General features: G+C 47.4%; 2 protein-coding genes across 5 annotated transcripts; one reads left to right on the forward strand and one right to left on the reverse strand.

The window, feature by feature from the left end:
• Positions 1-7,233: 7,233 nt before the first annotated feature.
• LOC140421942 (uncharacterized) lies at positions 7,234-13,709 on the reverse strand. Its single transcript, XM_072506931.1, has 2 exons — positions 13,334-13,709; positions 7,234-10,373 (listed from the first exon to the last, which is right to left on the reverse strand). Exon 2 carries the CDS (start codon positions 10,038-10,040, stop codon positions 9,117-9,119), a length of 924 nt encoding a protein of 307 aa, XP_072363032.1. The 5' UTR covers positions 10,041-10,373; positions 13,334-13,709; the 3' UTR covers positions 7,234-9,116.
• A 49-nt stretch (positions 13,710-13,758) lies between these two features.
• LOC140421929 (uncharacterized) lies at positions 13,759-18,896 on the forward strand. Of its 4 annotated transcripts, none has more exons than XM_072506909.1 (2): positions 13,759-13,864; positions 16,948-18,896. In XM_072506909.1, exon 2 carries the CDS (start codon positions 17,298-17,300, stop codon positions 18,348-18,350), a length of 1,053 nt encoding a protein of 350 aa, XP_072363010.1. In that variant the 5' UTR covers positions 13,759-13,864; positions 16,948-17,297; the 3' UTR covers positions 18,351-18,896. The 4 variants fall into 4 exon arrangements, with proteins under 4 accessions (XP_072363010.1, XP_072363008.1, XP_072363007.1 ...); XM_072506907.1 differs by having other exon boundaries at positions 13,786-13,945; XM_072506906.1 differs by lacking the exon at positions 13,759-13,864 and adding an exon at positions 13,938-14,155.
• Positions 18,897-20,411: the final 1,515 nt, after the last annotated feature.

The raw sequence follows: 20,411 nt of genomic DNA on the forward strand, positions 1-20,411 counted from the left end.
TGTCCACTATATACAAGGCACAAGTCAGGCGTGTAATAGGATAATCACCACTTGCCTGGTTGAGTGTAACTCCAATAACACTCAAGATGCTGCTCTACACCATCCAGAACAAAGCAGCCTGCTTGACTGCTCCCCATTCCACGAATATTCAAACACGCCACCACCGACGAACAGTGACAGCCGTGTATACCATCTACAATGTGCACTGCAGTAACTCACCAAGGTTCCTCAGACAGCACCTTCCAAACCCACAACCACTACTATCTAGAAGGCCAAGAGCAGCAGATACCTGGGAACCTCAGTACCTACAATTCAAGGACTGCAGCGGTTCAAGAAGGCAACTCATCACCACCTTCTGAAGGGCAACTAGGGATGGGCAATAAATGCTGGCCTCATCACAGATATATATCTAGTGTTATATGGAATGTATTAGATATATTATTGATGGTACAGTAATAAAATACATGTATTATTATTTCTAGTTCTGTAATATAGTACTGTAGCTACATTATCTATTTCCAGTCATACAGTTATTGCAGCACTGACGAAATCCTTTTGGAAACTCAAGTCAGTGCTGACTCTCTGCACAGCAATCCAGTCAGTCCCATTCCCCCTCGATATCCCTGTTCATCTGAAAGCTTATTTTCTTCCTATTCTATTTTGAACTATTGATCATCTCAACTTCCACAACACTTGTGGGCAGTGATTTTCCGGTCATGACCACTCCATGATTAAATAAAATTCTTCCTCAGAATCTCCCCATCTCTAATCCGTAAATATACTTAGATGGAGAGTCTCTACTCTTGTACAGGTTGTAATGAGTTTAGATTTGTTGATCAGCATCAATCAGCACCTTCATAAGAATTGGGAGGGGAAGGAAGTGAATCCAGTCTGTATATTACACACATTTATCGTCCAGTAACAGAGACATATATCTGTCTGGCAGCCTCGGTGTCCAGGACAGAAAGCTTGGATCTGTCAATCAGCCTGATTCAGTGCCTTCAGGAGAATTGGGAGGGTGAATATTAGATACAGCAGAGTGAGAATGGAGAGAGAGTGTGTGGAATGGAGATTTAGAGCATTTGAGGGAAAGAGAGAAGAAAAAATGTTCGATAGAAACTAGAATTGTCTGTTCTGAGTTTCTGACCTGTACTGACAATGATGATTTTTGTAAAATATTTTTGCAGGAAGTTCGAACGCGAAGAGTTTGAGGCCGATATCTCAAACTAAATATCACGTCAAGAACTGACTGAGTCACTCAATTCTTGGGAACCGAATATCATCGACCTTGGAATCTAGAAGGCAAAACGTTTGTCTATTCTGTCTGATCAAGAGATTTTAAACATCAGTGTGTCTGGAAAAGCACTGAGACACACACACACACACCCGTGTGAGACTGTTACAGAGCACTGACTGTGGAAAGAGCTTCAACCAGTGATACAGCCTGAAAAAATACTACACCATTCACATCAGGAAGAGACTGTATACGTGTTCTGTGCGTGGACGAGGCTTTAACTGATCGTCCAACGTGGTGAGACGCAAGATCACCTGGACCATGGAGAAACCATGGAAATGTGAGGATTATGGGAAGGGATTCACAGCTCCATTCGGGCCGGAAAGGCATCAACACAGTCACACTGGAGAGAAGCCATTCACCTGCTCTGACTGTGGGAAGGAATTCACTCGGTTATCCAACCTGCAGAGACACCAGACAGTCCACACCGGGGAGAGGCCGTTCACCTGCACTGTGTGTGGGAAGGGATTTACTCAGTTATCCACCTTGAAGGTGCACCAGCGAGTTCACACTGGGGAGAGGCCGTTCACCTGCTCTGACTGTGGGAAGGGATTCACTCAGTTACCCAACCTGCAGAGACACCAGACAGTCCACACTGGGGAGAGGCCATTCATCTGCAGTGTGTGTGATGAGGGATTCACTCAGTTATCCACCCTGCAGAGACACCAGAGCGCTCACACCGGGGAGAGGCCGTTCACCTGCTCTGTGTGTGATAAGGGATTTGCTCAGTTATCCAACCTGCAGACACACCGGCGAGTTCACACTGGGGAGAGGCCATTCATCTGCTCGGTGTGTGATAAGAGATTTGCTCAGTTATCCAGCCTGCTGAGCCACAATGTCATTCACACCAATGAGAGACCCTTTAAATGCTCTGACTGTGGGAGTGGGTTTAAAAGCTGTCCGGTACTGATGATCCACCAGCGCCTTCACACTGAGGAGAGACCGTTCAGCTGCTCTCACTGCGCAAAGAGGTTTAGAACGTCATCCAACCTGATGAAACACGTGCGAGGTCACACCTACCAATGAAGCAGAATACCTGGAGGCCTTGTTCATTGTGGCCGGGGACTTTAACCAGGCCAACCTCAAGAGTGTACTGCCAAAATTCCACCAACACATCTCCTGTCCCAACAGGGGCCCCAACATCCTTGACCACTGCTACACAAACATCAAGGGCACCTCTCGATCCATCCCCCAACCGCACTTCGAAAAATCGGACCACAAGACGGTGCTCCTTCTCCCGGCATACAAGCAGAAACTTAAGCAGGAGAATCCGGTTAAGAAAGTCATGCAGTGCTGGTCCGAGGAAATGGAAGAGCTCCTACGTGACTACTTCAAGTCAGTGGACTGGTCCATATTCAAGAACTCAGCAGTCAACCTAAACGGGTATGCCAGCACCATCACAAACTTCATCAGTAAGTGTGTAGAAGATTGTGTGTCAAAGAAGGTAGTACGTATATTGCCCAACCAGAAACCATGGTTTAATCGGGAGATTCACTTCGTACTGAAGGCATTTAAGGCAGGCGACCCTGACCTATACAAGAAATCTAGGTACGACCTCCACAAAGACAACAGGGCGTCAAGAAACAATACCAGACTAAGCTAGAATCACAGACTAATGACATGGACTCGCGTCGGTTGTGACAAGGCTTAAACAACATAATGAGCTGTAAAGCCAAGTAGAATCTTCGGCAACAGGGCACCCCTCCCCGACAAATTCAATGCATTCTATGTTCACTTCAACAGGAAACCAACAAACCTTTGTCAACTGCTCCAGCAACCTTGGACACACCCACACTCACCATCACAGCCTGCAAAGTCAGATCGGCCTTCTTGAAAGTGAACCCTCGGTAAGCGGTGGGTCCTGACGGGATCCCTGGTCATGAACCCAGATACTGTGCAGACTGGCGGATGTGTTTCCGGACATCCTCAACCTCTCCCTACTCCGTTCCGAGATTCCCACCTGCTTCAAGAAGACCACCATCCATACCGGTGCCAAAGGAGAACCAGGCAACGACTACCATCCGGTGGCCTTGACATCGATCATTATGATGTGCTTCGAGAGGTTGGCCATGAGACACATCAACTCCAGACTCCCAGAGTGCCTTGATCCACTGCAATTCGCATACCACCGCAACCAGTCCACCGCAGACGCCACTGCCATCTCCCTGGCCCTACACTCATTCCTGGCGCATCTCGACAACAAGGACTTCTATGTCAGACTTCTAGTCATTAACTACTGCTCTGCCGTCAACTCCATAATCCCAGCCAAGCTCATATCAAAACTCCAAAACCTAGATCTTGGCTCCTCCCCCTGCAACTGGATCATCAACTTCCTGAAATGAAATGAAAATGAAAATCGCTTATTGTCACAAGTAGGCTTCAAATGAAGTTACTGTGAAAAGCCCCTAGTCGCCACATTCCGGCACCTGTTCGGGGAGGCTGGTACGGGAATGGAACAGTGCTGCTGGCCTGCCTTTGTCTGCTTTAAAAGCCAGCTATTTAGCCCAGTGTGCTAAACCAGCCCCTGACAGGAATCAGTAAGGATAAACAACAATGCCTCCTCCTTTGCGATAGTCGTCAATAGTAGGGCTCCACAAGGCTGCGTACTTAGCTCCCTACTATACTCGCTGTACACACACCACTGTGTGGCAAAATTTGACTCCACCTCCATGTTTGTCGATGACACGGCTGCAGTGGGTCGGATCTCAAACAACAATGAGTCAGAGTATAGGAGGGAGATAGAGAACCTAGTGGCATGGTGTAACAACAACAATCTCCCCATCAATGGCAGCAAAACTAAGGAGCTAGTCATTTACTTCAGGAAGCAAAATATCGTACACACCCCTGTCTGCATCAATGGTGCCGAGGGGGAGATGGTTGCCATCTTCAAATTGCTAGATGTGCAAATCACCAACAATCTGTCCTGGTCCACCAACGTCAACACTACGACCAAGAAAGCACAACAGCGCCTATACGTCCTCAGGAAATTCAGCATGTCTACATTGACTCTTACCAATTATTACAGATGCACCATAAAAAGTATCCTATCTGGCTGCAGCACAGCTTGGTATGGCAACTGCTCGGCCCAAGACCGTAAGAAACTACAGAGAGTCGTGAATACAACCCAGTCCATCACACAAACCTGCCTCCCATCCATTGACTCTGTCATGACTGATATGTTCCCAGTGCCCCGTTCTATCCCTGCAGCCCTGCAATTTAGTTCCCTCAAATGCCGATCCAATTTCCGTTTGAAATCCTCCATTGTCTTCATTTCCACACAACACCTGCCCCTCACAGGCAGTGAGTTCCAGGTCATTACCATTCGCCGCATCAAAATATTCCCCGCCCCTCCAACTCGATTTTCAAATTTGCTGATGACACCACCATAGTGGGTCGGATCTCAAACAATGACGAGACAGAGTACAGGAATGGTACAGAGAATCTGGTGAACTGGTGCGACGACAATAATCTCTCCCTCAATGTGAACAAAACAAAGGAGATTGTCATCGACTTCAGGAAGCGTAGTGGAGAACATGCCCCTGTCTACATCAATGGGAATGAAGTAGAAAGGGTCGAGAGCTTCAAGTTTTTAGGTGTCCAGAAAACCAACAACCTGTCCTGGTCCCCCCCCATGCTGACACTACAGTTAAGAAAGCCCACCAACAACTCTACTTTCTCAGAAGACTAAGGAAATTTGGCATGTCACCTACGACTCTCACCAACCTCTACAGATGCACCATAGAAAGCATTCTTTCTGGTTGTATCACTGCTTGGTAATGAACCTGCTCTGCCCAAGACCGCAGGAAACTACAAAAGGTCATGAATGCAGCCCAATCCGTCACGCAAACCAGCCTCCCATCCATTGACTCTGTCTACTATTCTCACTGCCTCGGAAAGGCAGCCAGCATAATTAGGAACCCCACTCACTCCAGACATACTCTCTTCCACCTTCTTCCGTTAGGAAAAAGATACAAAAGTTTGAGGTCACGTACCAACCAACTCAGGAACAGCTTTTTGCCGACTGCCATCAGTCTTTTGAATGGACCTTCCTCGTATTAAGTTGATCTTTTCTCTACACCCTAGCTATAGCTGTAACATTACATTCTGCAGTCTCTCCTTCCTTTCCTATGTACGGTATGCATTGTCTGTATAGCATGCAAGAAACAATACTTTTTACTGTATACCAATACATGTGACAATAATAAATCAAATCAAATAAACCTGTCATATTCTTGTCCACCTCTCTCAAATGTCCCCTCAACCTCCTTTGCTCCAAGGTGAACAATCCCAGCCTGACATGAACAAACAAACAGAATAGGTTAATACCTGGGATCGGACGGGAATGTTTAATTTCTGTATGAAAGATACTGGGAATATTGTCCTTGACAATAAATGATTGGAATATTTACCTTGGGTGTGGGTGAATGAAATATATCAATCTTGTATCCTCCGACATTCTAGTGAAAGTCTGGAATGTGTAGACGGGATGAATAAGTTGATCACTTTCTCTTGGAAATATTGACATGCTTTTTTAAAAAAAATAGAGGACCCAATTATTTTTTTCCAATAAAGGGGTAATTTAGCATGGCCAATCCACCTGCCCAGCACATCTTTTGGGTTGTGGGGGTGAGACCGACGCAGACACGGGGAGAATGTGCAAACTCCTCACAGACAGTGACCTGGGGTCGGGATCGAACCCGGGTCCTTGGCGTCTTAAGGTAGCAATGCTGACCACCGTGCCACCCAGATATATTTACACCCTGGCCCATGAACTTAATTTTAAAGAAATCTACATTTGAAAGCCCAGATACTACAAGAAATATCAGCACCATAACAGGACAGATAAGAAAGACACACTCTCTTTGATCTTTTCATCAGAGCATCTGAGAGTTAAAAATATGTGACATGGTTTTGGGGTACCGGTGAGGATAACCCCCTCATTCCAGAAACCAAGGGAGTCAACCTTCTCTGAACTGCTTACAATGCATTAATCTAATTTCTGAAATAAGGAGACACAAACTGTACACAGTGCTCTAACCAAAGCCCTGTACAACTGTAGCAAATCATAGCTACATTTGTATTCCAGTCCCTTTGCAACAAATGACAATATTCAATTTGCCTTCCTAATCACTTGCTGTACCTGCAAACTAATTTATTGTGGTTCCTGTACCAGGACACCCAGATCCCTCAGTACCTCATGCTTCAGCAATCTCTCCCCATTTAAATAAAGTTCTGTTTTATTTAACCCTTTCTGCCAAAGTGGACACATTCACATTTTCCCACGTTATGCTCCGTCTGTCAATTTGTTCCCACTCACTTAACCTATTTGTTGTCTTTTGCAGATTCCTTAAGGTCACTTCACAAATTACTTTCCTACCAAACTTTGTGCCATCATCAAATTTAGCTGCCATACATACAATCCCATCACCCAACTCATTCATATAGATTGTAAAATCGTTGAGGGCCCAGCACTGATCCTTGTGACATTCCACTTGTTGCATCTTACCAATCCAAACGTAATCCATTTATACCTACTCTCTGCTTCCTGTTAGCTAACCAACCTTCTAACCATGCTGATATGTTGCCCCCCCCCCCCCGCCCCCCCATCCTGAGCTCTTAATATGTGTAATAACCTTTGATGTGACATCCTGGGGAATATCTTCTGGAAACCTAGATAAACAGGTTCCCCTTTATTGACGTCCCTTGTTACTTCCTGAAAAATACTCTATAAATTAGTCAATCCCGATTGACTCTCTGAACCACATTTTCAAACATTGTGTCAAAAGAAAAATAAAATCTCCTCTCGCCCTCTGGCTCCTTTGCAATTAGCTTAAGAGAGACTCACTTTCAGTTAAAGAGCCTGTCAACCTCTTTCACCCACTTTCCCCAAAGTGAATGAAGTTAAGCAGAAAAATACCACCAAAAATCAAATATTTTCAATGAACCAAGTTTATTAATGAAATAGAACATGGTTGTAAATAATATCGGAACATTACTTGCGGATCAAAGACAACCAGAGTAAAGAGTAACCATGAAAGGATGTTCACAATATTCAGGACCCAAATGTTTCTCTTTGGTTCCTCTGTAGCCTGTTCCTGTGACTCCCCACTTTGGACACACGCACTGAACCCTGGGTTCAAGACACCATCAGCCCTGATCATCCCCATCCCTTGATTTCCCAGTCAGTCCTCTATTAGTGTGACACCCATGGCAGATTCCCAACTGGGGCACAGACCCTGTTCTTCTCAGCTAAATTCAGCCCTCAGCTCAGTTGCCTGGCTGTCATTGACACGATCAATAACGAGACAGAAAGGTGCCCGAGGCTCAAATGGGAGACAAAACTTGTGGATTAGAATCTCTGTAAAGATCAGTAACTTCAAAACAAAAATCAAATCCCCAGTCAACAAATTAAAGGACCACATGACAGGACATAAGGTTTTATAACTTTACTGCAACAAACAAACTAGAAGCAACATTAACTAAATATTATTTTTGTAGGAAACCTACACCTTAAAAGTATCAGTCCAAAGTGATTCCTGAGGGTTCCGTTCTTTTCTTTTCCGAATCTGGCAGCCTTTAACTCCAGAACAGTCTTTCACAGTGAAAGATTGGCGAGCTACCAGAAAACTGAGACTAACCATAAATAGGTCATTATTTGGTTGGCAAGATGTAACGAGTGGTGTGTCACAGGGATCAGTGCTGGGGAGTCAATCTTTTACAATTTTCATCAATGACTTGGATGATGGGTCTGAAGGTAATGATTGTTGAGTTTGCTGATGATGCAGGCAAAAAGGAAAAGGAGGTGGTGTTGCACTGATAATAAGGGATGGCATTAGTACATTAATAAGGGAGGATCTCAGATCAGGAATACAAAATGTGGAATCTGTTTGGGTGGAGCCAAGGAACAGCATGGGACGGGTTTGGTGCCAGAGGCACAGTGCTGCCACTCACCCCGAGGAGGTTGTACAGTTTTTTACAGCACTGTTGGCCTGTCTGGACGGTGTTGCTCACGGAGGTTACTGCCTCTGCCACCTGCACCCAGGCACGATGAATGGTGGCAGCTGGCAGCCTCCTTCCCGGGCCGCGGTACTGGGTTGCCCGCCTCTCCTCCATGGCATCCAGCAGGGTCTCAAGCTCGGTGTCGTAAAGCGGAGTGCCACTCTCCTCTCTGCCATCTTGTTGGCTGGGATGGTGGTGGTGAATGAAGTGTGTTTGTGCAGCTGCAGCTTGTCAGCCTCCTGCGTGTCAATCATGAATCCGGCAAATCCAGCACCATTTCTCATTGGAATGGACTGTGTTCCCTGTGGTGCCAATCTCTTTCAGTTCCTCCTGCACACTAGTCCCTTGTTCTCTCGTGTTTTTAGGACAATTTCCGTATCTTCCTCTGTGAAGACAGGCACACATTGTTTAGTTTCTCTGTCATTTCCTTATTCCCCATTATAAACTCTCCTGTCTCTGTCTGGAATGGACCCACATTGGTCTTTGCTAATCTTTTCCTTTTCACATTCCTATAGGAGCTTTTCCTGTCGGTTTTTACGTTTCTCGCCAGTTTGCTCTCATATTCTATTTTCTCTTCATCAGTTCCTTGGTCCTCCTTTGCTGAATTCTAAAACAAGTTCCCAATCCTCAGGCTTACTACTATTTTGGCCACTTTATGAGCCTCTTCCTTTGATCTAATGGAATCTTTAACTTTTCTTGTTCGCCACAGGTTGCATCACTTTTCCTGTCTCAGAATCCCTGAGAGAGAGAAAGAGAAGAGAGAACGAAATGCAGTCCTGTATGTAATTGAAGCAGAAACAATAACAGCAGAATCCATCACTGATCAATTGTGAACTTGTTGGTGTCTCAGCAGGGACGAGGAAACACAGAATCCCTTCCCACACAGAGAGGTGAACGGCTTCTCCCCAGTGTGAACTCGCTGATGTTTCCTCAGATTGGCTAACTGAGTGAATCCCTTCCCACACTGAGAGCAGGTGAATGGCCTCTCCCCAGTGTGAACTCGCTGGTGTCTCTGCAGGCTGCTTGAGTCAGTGAATCCCTTCCCACAATGAGAACAAGTGAATGGCCTCTCCCCAGTGTGAATTCGCTGGTGTGACTTCAGGCTGAATAACGTAGTGAATCCCTTCTCACACTGAGAGCAAGTGAATGGCCTTTCCCCAGTGTGAATTCGCTGGTGCGACTTCAGGCTGAATAACGTAGTGAATCCCTTCTCACACTGAGAGCAGGTGAACGGCCTCTCCCCAGTGTGAACTCGCTGGTGTTTCCTAAGATTGGATAATTCAGTGAATCCCTTCCCACACTGAGAGCAGATGAACGGCCTCTCCCCAGTGTGAACTCGCTGGTGTTTCTGCAGGTGGGATAATTGACTGAATCCCTTCCCACATTGAGAGCAGGTGAATGGCCTCTCCCCAGTGTGAACTCGCTGGTGTATCCTCAGATTGGATAACCGAGTGAATCCTTTCCCACACTGAGAGCAGGCGAATGGCCTCTCCCCAGTGTGAATTCGCTGGTGTGATTTCAGGCTGAATAACGCAGTGAATCCCTTCCCACACTGGGAGCAGGTGAACGGCCTCTCCCCAGTGTGAATTCGTTGGTGTGACTTCAGGTGGGATAATTGACTGAACCCCTTCCCACACGGAGAGCAGATGAATGGTCTTTCCCCAGTGTGACTGCGTCGGTGAATTTCCAGCACAGATGGGACTCTGTATCCCTTCCCACAGTCCCCACATTTCCACGGTTTCTCCATGTTTTGGGTCTCCTCGTGTCTCTCCAGGTTGGACAATCAGTTGAAGCCTTGTCCACACACAGAACACGTGTACGGTCTCGCCCCGCTGTGAATGGTGCAATGGTTTTTCAGGTTATGTAACTGATTAAAGCTCTTTCCACAGTCAGTGCTCTGGAACACTCTGTGTGTGTCTCGGTGCTTTTCCAGTCACACTGATGGTTAAACTTTGTTGAAGTCAACAGGTCTGGCAAACACTTCTCCTTCTAGATTTAATGGCCGATGAACCGAGTGACTCTGTCAGATCCAGACGTGATGTTTGAGATTTCTGTCTGTAAATCCTATCCTTTTAACATCCTGTAAAAGGAGTTTACAAAATACATCACAGTCAGTCCAGGATAGAAATTTAGAACAGATTATTTTAATTTCTATGAAACAGTCTTTCCTCGCTTGTTCCCAAAAAGCTGTAAATCTCCATCCCACACACTCTCCCTCCATTCTTACTCTGCTGTGTTGAATATTCACCCTCCCAATTCTCCTGAAGGTGCTGATTCAGGCTGATTGACAGATCCCTGCTCACTGCTTCCTGTCCAGGACACAGAGACCATAACAAATAGGAGCTGCAGTCGGCCATTCAGCCCATCAAGCCTACACGACCATTCAATGGGATCATTGGCCGATCTACCTCAGCACCATTTTTCCACACTATCCCCCATATCCCTCGATATCTTCAATATCGAGAAACCTATCACTCTCGGTCTAAAAATACTTGATGACTGAGGCTCCACAGTCCTCTGGGGTAGAGAATCCCAAAGCTTCACCACATTGTCTTTAAATTCATTGTTGGGGGCTGCACGGCGGCACAGTGGTTAGCACTGCTGCCCCTCAGTGCCGAGGACCTGGGTTCGATCCTGGCCCCGTGTCACTGTCCATGTGGAGTCTGCACATTCTCCCTGTGTCTGCGTGGATCTCAGCCCCACAATGTAAAACGATGTGCAGGGTCGGTGAATTGGCCACGCTAAATTGCCCCTTAATTGGAAAAAAAAGAATTGGGTACTCTAAATTTATTCTTTTTGAAGGACAACTAAGTTTTGCGGCCAGCAGTGTAATTAAAGCATCGTAAAAAGCGTGGGTTAATGGAATGTGAAATTAAATGAAAATCGCTTATTGTCACGAGTAGGCTTCAAATGAAGTTACTGTGAAAACCCCTAGTCGCCACATTCCGGCGCCTGTTCGGGGAGGCTGGTACGGGAATTGAACCGTGCTGCTGGCCTGCTTTAAAAGCCAGCGATTTAGCCCAGTGTGCTAAACCAGCCCAGAATGCACTGTCTGACAGGCTAGTGGAAGCAGATTCAACACAGGGAGATGGATAATTAGAAAGGGACTAGTTTTCAGGGTTCATGGGGAAAGGGCATGATAGTGGGACGAATTGAGTACTTCTTTCAAAGAGCCAGCACAGGCATGATGGGCCGAATGGCCTCCTGTGCAGTGAGATTCTGTGGTCAAAGATAAATAAATGTGTGTCTGCAATATGTACAGTGATGTCAATAACGCCTGGAATTCTGTTTTCCCAGTTTCAGAGTTGTCTCCCTTTTCTTCCAATTTGATTTTAGACAAGGAGAACAGAAGCAAATGGCTTTCAGTACATTGAGCAGCCCCGACGTCTATTCTCAGCCAGCGTCACACAGAGGGACAAGGGGTGGATTCTCAGACTAGCGAGTCAAGGTAGCCTCTTTAACTGGGCAGTTCCCACAATGTATTCAGTGACCACACTGGACGCTCCTGCCGTCCCCATCAGCTGGCTCGTGCCAGGGACTCGGGATCGATTCCCAGCTTGAGTCAGTGTCTGTGCAGAGTCTGCACATTCTCACAGTGACTGCATGAGTTTCTTCCAGGTGCTCCAGTTTCCTCCCACAAGTCCCGAAAGACGTGCTTGTTATGTGAATTCGACATTCTGAATTCTCCCTCACTGTACCCGAACAGGTGCTGTAGTGTGGCGATTACGGTAATTTTATTGTAGTGATAATGGAAGCCTACTTGTGACACTAATAAAGATTTTTATTATTAGGTGGGATGAAGTATTGAATCTCTTCCCAGTCAGAGCAGGCAAACGGCCTCTCGTCAGTATGAACTCGCTGGTGTGTCCACAGGCTGGATGGAACACTGAATCCTTTCCCACACAGAGCAGCAGAATGGTCACACCCTGGTGTGAATGTGTCAATGCGTTTCCACTGTAGATGGACAACTAAATCTTGCTGGTGTCTCCGCAGTGTGGATGACCTTCTAAACTTCTTTGTGCAGTGAGACGGTCTCTCCCCAGTGTGAACGCATTGATGCATTTCCATCGTTTCTCCATGGTGCGGGTGTGTCCTGCTGTGAGGCAGCAATGCTATCCATTGTGCCACCGTGCTGCCCCCTGAAGTTTGTATCTTTAAAAAAATATTTTTATTCAAGTTTTCAAAATTTTACCATTTGTACAACAAAAAAACAGACCCAAACCCCAACGCCTTTCACCCAAACCTCCAAACTGCCCACCTGCTCTTTGACGGTCACCAGATCCCCAAAATATAACACAAACAAAACCCATCTCTGGTGAACCCCTCAACTGCCCCTCTCAGAGCAAATTTCACCTTCTCTGACTACAAGAACTCCATTAGATCCCCCAGCCATGCCGAGGCCCGGGGGGAGGTGGGGGGGGGGGGGGGCGGTGAGGAAGCTGGTCTCCACCTCAACAGGTCCTGTCTGCAGGCAATCAACAAGGCGAAGGCTGAAACATCTGCCCACTCACCCATCTGCAGCTCCGGCAGGTCTGACACCCGAATATGGCCTCCAGGAGACCCGGCTCCAAGTCCACGTGCAGAACCTTAGACATGGTGCTGAAAATTGACACCCAAAATTTGTCCAACTTTGGGCAGGACCAGAACATGTGGACTGGATTGGCTGAACCCCTCCCACACCGCTCACAGCTATCCCCCCACCCCCTTGTACAACCGGCCCATCCTCACCTTCATTACACCCTGTGCACAACTTTCAACTGAATCAACCCCAGCCTCACACACGACATTGAGGTGTTAACCTTCCGCAGCACCTCACACCATAGTCCTCCCTCCAACACCATCCCAAACTCTTCCTCCCACTTGGCCTCAATCCTTTCCATAGACACCCCGTCCTCCTCCATAATCCTACCATAGATCGCCAAAACAACCCACCCCCCACTGACAACAACGAGGGTACGGTGCCAAATTCCGCACTTGCACGGGCCTGCCATCGACAAGGGGGAAAAGAGATGGAAAGGGGGATAAAAGAAAGTGTTTTACTCAGAGATTGGACAGAGGAGGAAGTTTCAGTCTGTGCGAACGTCAATCTTCATTCAGAGACAGAGGAGCAGCAGCTTCCTGGGGAATCTCTCGGCAGCCATCACCACAAATTCCGCACTCTGATTGGCAGGAAGACCCGTGCCCTTCCGATCTTCCTCGGATTCCCATTGGTCTCTGATGGCGCCAGGATGGGGCGGGAACAAGCCCACGTGGAGCAGGAGGGCCTCCTCCCTCCGGGTCGAGGAGCTGCTGTCCAATCCGCAGCATCGTGTTTCTGTGACCAGTGATATTGCCCCAATAGGAGGCTGAGCTGGGTACGTCCCTCTGAGTCATCCTGACGTCACAATAGAGCTGCCTGAATCAGCTAATAGAAATCATTCTGCTCCACAATGACGTTTCCGGATTCCAGTGCGCAGACCGGCGCGGCTGCTCTTGTTCCCACAACACCTCCTCAGGACAAGGTTTCCAGGCAACCGGCTGCGGCCACAGGGAGAAGCCGCTTGGTGATCTCCGCCACTGCGCATGTTCAAGGTAGAGAAGAAGCTGCGCATGTTCAAGGTAGAGGAGAAGCTGCGCATGTTCAAGGTGGAGGAAAATCTGCGCATGTTCAAGGTAGAGGAAAAACTGCCCATGTTCAAGGTAGAGGAAAAGCTGCGCATATACGGAAGTGCCCTTCCCTGACCTTTCTCCTCAGGTATTGACCAATGGGACCTGTGGGAGGACCGGAAGGACTCTGGTCCTCCAGTCAATCAGAGCGCGGGCTTTGTGTGAATAAAGATTGAGCTTCACACAGATTGAAACGTCCTCCTGACTCCAACATCTGTAAGTAAAACACTTTCTTTTCTCCCCTTTCCATTTCTTTTCTCATTCTGACTTTCAGTTGGTCACTTCCAGCAACTGAAGCGAAAGGAAGTGAATCCAGGGAGGGTGCAGACTCTGGAAAGGTTGGCCCAAGTCTCTCTCTCTTAGAATCACAGACTACAGCACAGATAAGGCCCTTCGGCCAATCAAGTCATCACCGATGCATGAAAAACACCTGACTTGCCTACCAAATGCCATTTGTCAGAGCGTGGCCCAAAGCCTTGAATGTTATGACATGCCAGGTCATTCAGGTACTTTTTAGAAGGATGTGAGGCCTCTTACACCCTCCCAGGCAGTGCATTCGAGACCATGATGTGGAGATGCCAGCGTTGGACTGGGGAAGCACAGTAAGAAGTCTTGCAACACCAGGTTAAAGTCCAACAGGTGTTTCGAATCACTAGCTTTTGGAGCACAGCTCCTTCATCAGCTGAGTGAAGAGGTGGGTTCCACAACCACATATACAGACAAAGTCAATGATGCAAGACAATACTTTGAACGTAAGTATTTGCAGGCAATTAAGTCTTTACAGGTCCAGATGTAGCGACTGGAGAGAGGGATAATCGCAGGTTAAAGAGGTGTGAATTGTCTCAAGCCATGTCAGTTGGTAGGATTCCACAAGCTCAGGCCAGATGGTGGGGGTGAATGTAATTAGACATGAATCCAATGTCCCGGTTGAGGCCGTATTCGTGCGTGTTGAACTTGGCTATCAGTTTCTGCTCGGCGATTCTGCGTTGGAGAAGGTTTACCGTAGATCAGAGGCTGAATGCTCTTGACTGCTGAAATGTTCCCCGACTGGAAGGGAACATTCCTCCCTGGCAGTTGTCGCACGATGTCGTTTCATCCGTTTTCGCAGCATCTACATGGTCTCACCAATGTACCACGCCTCGGGACATCCTTTCCTGCAGCGTATGAGGTAGACCATGTTGGCCGAGTCGCATGAGTCTGTACCGCGTGCCTGTTGGGTGGTGTTCCCACATGTAATGATGGTACCCATGTTGATGATCTTGCACAGGTTGCCATAGCAGGGTTGTGTGGTGTCGTGGTCGCTGTTCTCCTGAAGTACCATGACCACCCTCTGGGTAAACAGGTTTTTTCTCAATTCTCCCCTAATAATAATAATCTTTTATTGTCAGAAGTATGAAGTTACTGTGAAAAGCCCTTAGTCACCACATCCCGGCGCCTGTCCGGGTAAGCTGGTATGGGAATTGAACCCGCGCTGCTGGCTTTGTTCTGCATTACAAACCAGCTGTCTAGCCCGCTGAGCTAAACCAGCCCAAAACCTCCTACTCGTAGAATCTCATAGAACTTACAGTGCAGAAGGAGGCCGTTCGGCCCATCGAGTCTGCACCAGCCCTTGAAAAGAGCACCCTACCCAAGCCCACGCCTCCACCCTATGGCCATAACCCCACTTAACCTTTTTGGACACTAAGGGCAACTTATCACGACCAATCCACCGAACCTGCACATCTTTGGAAGGTGCGAGGAAACCTGAGCACCGGAGGAAACCCACGCACACACTGGGGGAACGTGCAGACTCCGCACAGACAGTGACCCAAGCCGGGAATCGAACCCGGGACCCTGGAGCTGTGAAGCAACTGTGCTACCCACTGTGCTACCGTGTTGCCTCATCTTGAACTTGTGTCCACTCTTCAACTAAGGTGAACAGCTGCTCTCTATCCACCCTGTCCATGCCCCTCATAATCTTGTACACCTCGATCAGGTTGTCCCTCAGTCTTCTCTGATTCACTGAAAACAACCCAAGCCTATCCAACCTCTCTTCATAACTTAACCGTTCCATCCCAGGCAACATCCTGGAGAATGGGCTCTGCACCTCCTCCAGTGCACTTCCATCCTTCCTATAATGTGGCGACCAGAATTGCACACAGTACTCCAGCTGTGGCCTCACCAAAGTTCTACACAATACCAACATGACCTCCCTGCTTTTGAAATCTATATCTCGGGTTGAATGGGCCGGTTAAACGATCTTGTGTTCTTACGCATCTGATGAATTTGAATGCGGACATTGTGTTCTTGCAGGAGACGCACATAAAGGTGGAAAATCAGACGAGGCTAAGGAAGGGGTGGGTGGGGCAGGGATTCCCGTACCAGCTTAGACATGAAGACAAGGGTGATGGCGGTGTTGGTTAATAAGTGAGTGGCTTTTGAGGTGGGGGAACATTGTGGCCGATCCAGGGGGTGGGTATGTGATGGTTAGTGGGAAGTTGGAGGGGATGCCAATGGTCCTGGTGAATGTTTATGCCTGAATTGTGAATATGTGGACTTTGAGGTGGGTGTTTAGGAGCATCCAGGACCTGGACATCCAGAGGCTGATTATGGTTTGTGTTGCCGAGGAGGGAGGCGGGGGTGGGGGGGGGGGGAGGGAGGCGGGGGGGTGGGGGGGGGGGGAGGGAGGCGGGGGGGTGGGGGAGGCGGGGGGGTGGGAGGGAGGCGGGGAGGTGGGGGGGAGGGAGGCGGGGGGGGAGGGAGGCGGGGGAGGGGGCGGAGGCGGGGGAGGGAGGTGGGGGGGGCGGGGGGGAGAGAGGCGGGGGGGGGCGCTGAATCAGCACCTTCAGGAAAATTGGAGGGGTGAATATTAGATGCAGCAGAGTGAGAATGGAGGGAGAGCGTGTGGGATGGAGATTTACAGCTTTTGGGAATGAGAGAGGAAAGAATGTCCTCTAGGAACTAGAATTGTCTGTTCTGAATTTCTATCCTGTACTGACAGTGATGATTTTTGTAATTTGTTTTTACAGGATATTAGAAGAGGAGGAATTACAGACAGAAATCGCAAAAGTCACATCTTGATCTGACTGAGTCCTTGGGACCTGAATATGATCGGCCTTTGAATCTAGAAGGAGAAATGTTTGACTAATCTGTCTGCTTGAAAAGATTTTAAACATCAATGTGACTGGAAAAGCACCGAGACACACACACCCGAGTGAGAGTGTTCCAGAGCACTGACTGTGGAAAGAGCTTTAACCAGTTACACAGCCTGAAAAAACATCACACCATTCATAGCGGGGAGAGACCGTACACGTGTTCTGTGTGTGGATGAGGCTTCAACTGATTGTCCGACCTGGAGAGACTCAAGGACACCCAAAACATGGAGAAACCGTGGAAATGTGAAGTTTGTAGGAAGAGATTCAGAGTCCGATCGAAGCTGGAGATTCATCAACGCAGTCACACAGGGGAGAGGCCATTTACCTGCTCTGTGTGTGGGAAGGGATTCACTGAATTATCCAGCCTGAAGTCACATGAAAGAGTTCACACTGTGGAGAAGCCGTTTCCCTGCTCTCAGTGTGGGAAGGGATTCAGACATTCATCCACCCTGAAGTCACATCAGCGAATTCATACTGGGGAGAGACCGTTCACCTGCTCTCAGTGTGAGAAGAGATTCACTGCGTTATCTAGCTTGAAGTCACACCAACGGGTTCACACTGGGGAGAAGCCATTCACCTGCTATCAATGTGGGAAGGGATTCACTCAGGTTTCCAACCTGAAGACACACCAGCGAGTTCACACTGGGGAGAAGCTATTCACCTGCTCTCAGTGTGGGAAGGAATTCACTGCGTTATTCAGCCTGAAGTCACATCAGCGAATTCACACTGGGGAGAAGCCATTCACCTGCTCTCAGTGTGGGAAAGGATTTACTCAGTCACCCCACCTGCAGGCACACCAGCGAGTTCACAGTGGGGAGAGACCGTTCCCCTGCCCTCAGTGTGGGAAGGAATTCAGAGATTTATCCACCCTGCGGACACACCAGCGAATTCACACAGGGGAGAGGCCGTTCACCTGCTCTCAGTGTGGGAAGAGATTCGCTCAGTTATCCAGCCTGACGATACACCAGCGGGTTCACACAGGGGAGAGGCCGTTCATCTGTTCTCAGTGTGGGAAGGGATTCAGACATTCATCCACCCTGTGGAGACATGAGCGATTTCACACTGGGGAGAAGCCGTTCACCTGCTCTCAGTGTGGTAATGGATTCACTCAGTTATCCCACTTGAAGAGTCACCAGCGAATTCACACTGGGCAGAAGCCATTCACCTGCTCTCATTGTGGGAAAGGATTCCGACATTCATCCAACCTGCAGAGACATCAGCGAGTTCACACGGGGAGAGGCCTTTCACCTGCTCTGATTAGGGGAGGCATTGAGTGATCTATCTCACTTGCGGAGACACTGGCGAGTTCGCACAGTGGAGAGGCCGTTCATCTGCTCTCAATGTGGGAACACATTTTGTGTTTCATCACAACTACTGAGACACCAACAAGTTCACAATTGATTGCAAGGATTGAATTCTGCTGTTGTTGTTTCTGCTCTCAATTACATTCGGAACTGCAATTTATTCATCCTGTCAATTGGTCAATACGGATGGTCGGGGTTTCTTTCTACTGGAAAGACTGGTCTTGCAACGTTTCCTCCAGTGGGCTGATGCTCTTTGAGCTTTGTTGCGAATACGTGGTTTCCAATTTCACAAGGGTCAAAAGTGGAAATGTGTTGGAAGTTAGAAGATATTTAGTTCCCATTTCTGTTTGGAACCCCCTAAAGCATGCCACGTTGCCATGAAGATGGGCGATGGTGGTTACATGATTCTTTGTTTAATTTTTCTGTGTGTTTCTCAAAGAAGGAAACTGTTGAGGTATGAGGGACAGGTTGTCTGTGGTAGGTTGGGAAATTACAATAAAAGGTTAGACAATAAACAGACATTTGCTGGCATTTAAAGATTTATTACATATTTGCAACAAATACACATTTCTTTCAGGAACAAAAATCCACAGGAAAAGTGATGCAGTAATTCTTCCCACCTACTGAGACACCAAAAGGTTCACAATTGATTGCAGGAGTTGGCTTCTGTTATTGTTTCTACTCTCAATTATATCCAGCACTGCCTTTTGTTCATTTTCACAGCTGCTCAGATATAGATTCCTTTAAGAAACAAATATCCAACAGGAATGGTGATGCAACCGTAGCGAACAAGAAAAGTTACAGATTCTATTAGATCCAAGGAAGAGGCTCATAAAGTGGCAAAAATAGTAGTGAGCCTGAGGATTGGGAACTAGTTTTAGAATTTAGCAACGGAGGATCAAGAAACTGATAAAGAGAAAATAGAATATGAGAGCAAACTGGGGAGAACTGGAAAAGCTCCTCTCGGAATGTGAAAAGGAAAAGATTAGCAAAGACCAATGTGGGTCCATTCCAGACAGAGACAGGAGAGTTTATAATGGGGAATAAGGAAATGGCAGAGAAACTAAACACTGTGTGTCTGGCTTCATGGAGGAAGATACAGAAATTCTCCCCAAAACATGAGAACACCAAGGTGTTCTCACAATTGTGAGCATGAGTGAAAAAGTAGTACTGGAGAATTTAATTGGATTAAAAATTAATAAATCCCCAAAAGCTGATGCAGCATGGGTTCACAAAGGGTAGGTCGTGTCTGACTAATTTGGTAGAATTTTTTGAGGCCGTTACCAGTGCAGTAGATAACGGGGAGCCAATGGATGTGGTATATCTGGATTTCCAGAAAGCTTTTGACAAGGTGCCACACAAAAGGTTGCTGCATAAACTAAAGATGCATGGCATTAAGGTAAAGTGGTAGCATGGGTAGAGGATTGGTTAACTAACAGAAAGCAGAGAGTGGGGATAAATGGGTGTTTCTCTGGTTGGCAACCTGTAACTAGTGGGGTCCCTCAAGGATCAGTGTTGGGCCCGCAGTTGTTCACAATTTACATAGACGATTTGGAGTTGGGGACCAAGTACAATGTGTCAAAGTTTGCAGACGACACTAAGATGAGTGGTAAAGCAAAAGGTGCCGAGGATACCAGAAGTCTGCAGAAGGATTTGGATAAGTTAGGTGAATGGGCTAGGGTCTGGCAGATGGAATTAAATGTTGCCAAGTGTGAGGCTATCCATTTTGGGAGGAATAACAGCAGAATGGATTATTATTTAAACGGTAAGATGTTAAAACATGCTGCTGTGCAGAGGGACCTGGGTGTGCTGGTGCACGAGTCGCAAAAAGTTGGTGTGCTGGTTCAACAGGTTATTAAGAAGGCTAATCGAGTTTTGTCTTTCATTGCTAGAGGGATGGAGTTCAAGACTAGTGAGGTTATGCTGCAATTGTATAGGGTGTTGGTGTGGCCGCATCTGGAGTATTGTGTTCAGTTTTGGTCTCCTTACCTGAGAAAGGACATATTGGCACTGTAGGGAGTGCAGAGGAGATTC

The sequence above is a fragment of the Scyliorhinus torazame genome, chromosome 5 (genome assembly GCF_047496885.1).
Source record: "Scyliorhinus torazame isolate Kashiwa2021f chromosome 5, sScyTor2.1, whole genome shotgun sequence".
Taxonomy (NCBI): Eukaryota; Metazoa; Chordata; class Chondrichthyes; order Carcharhiniformes; family Scyliorhinidae; genus Scyliorhinus; species Scyliorhinus torazame.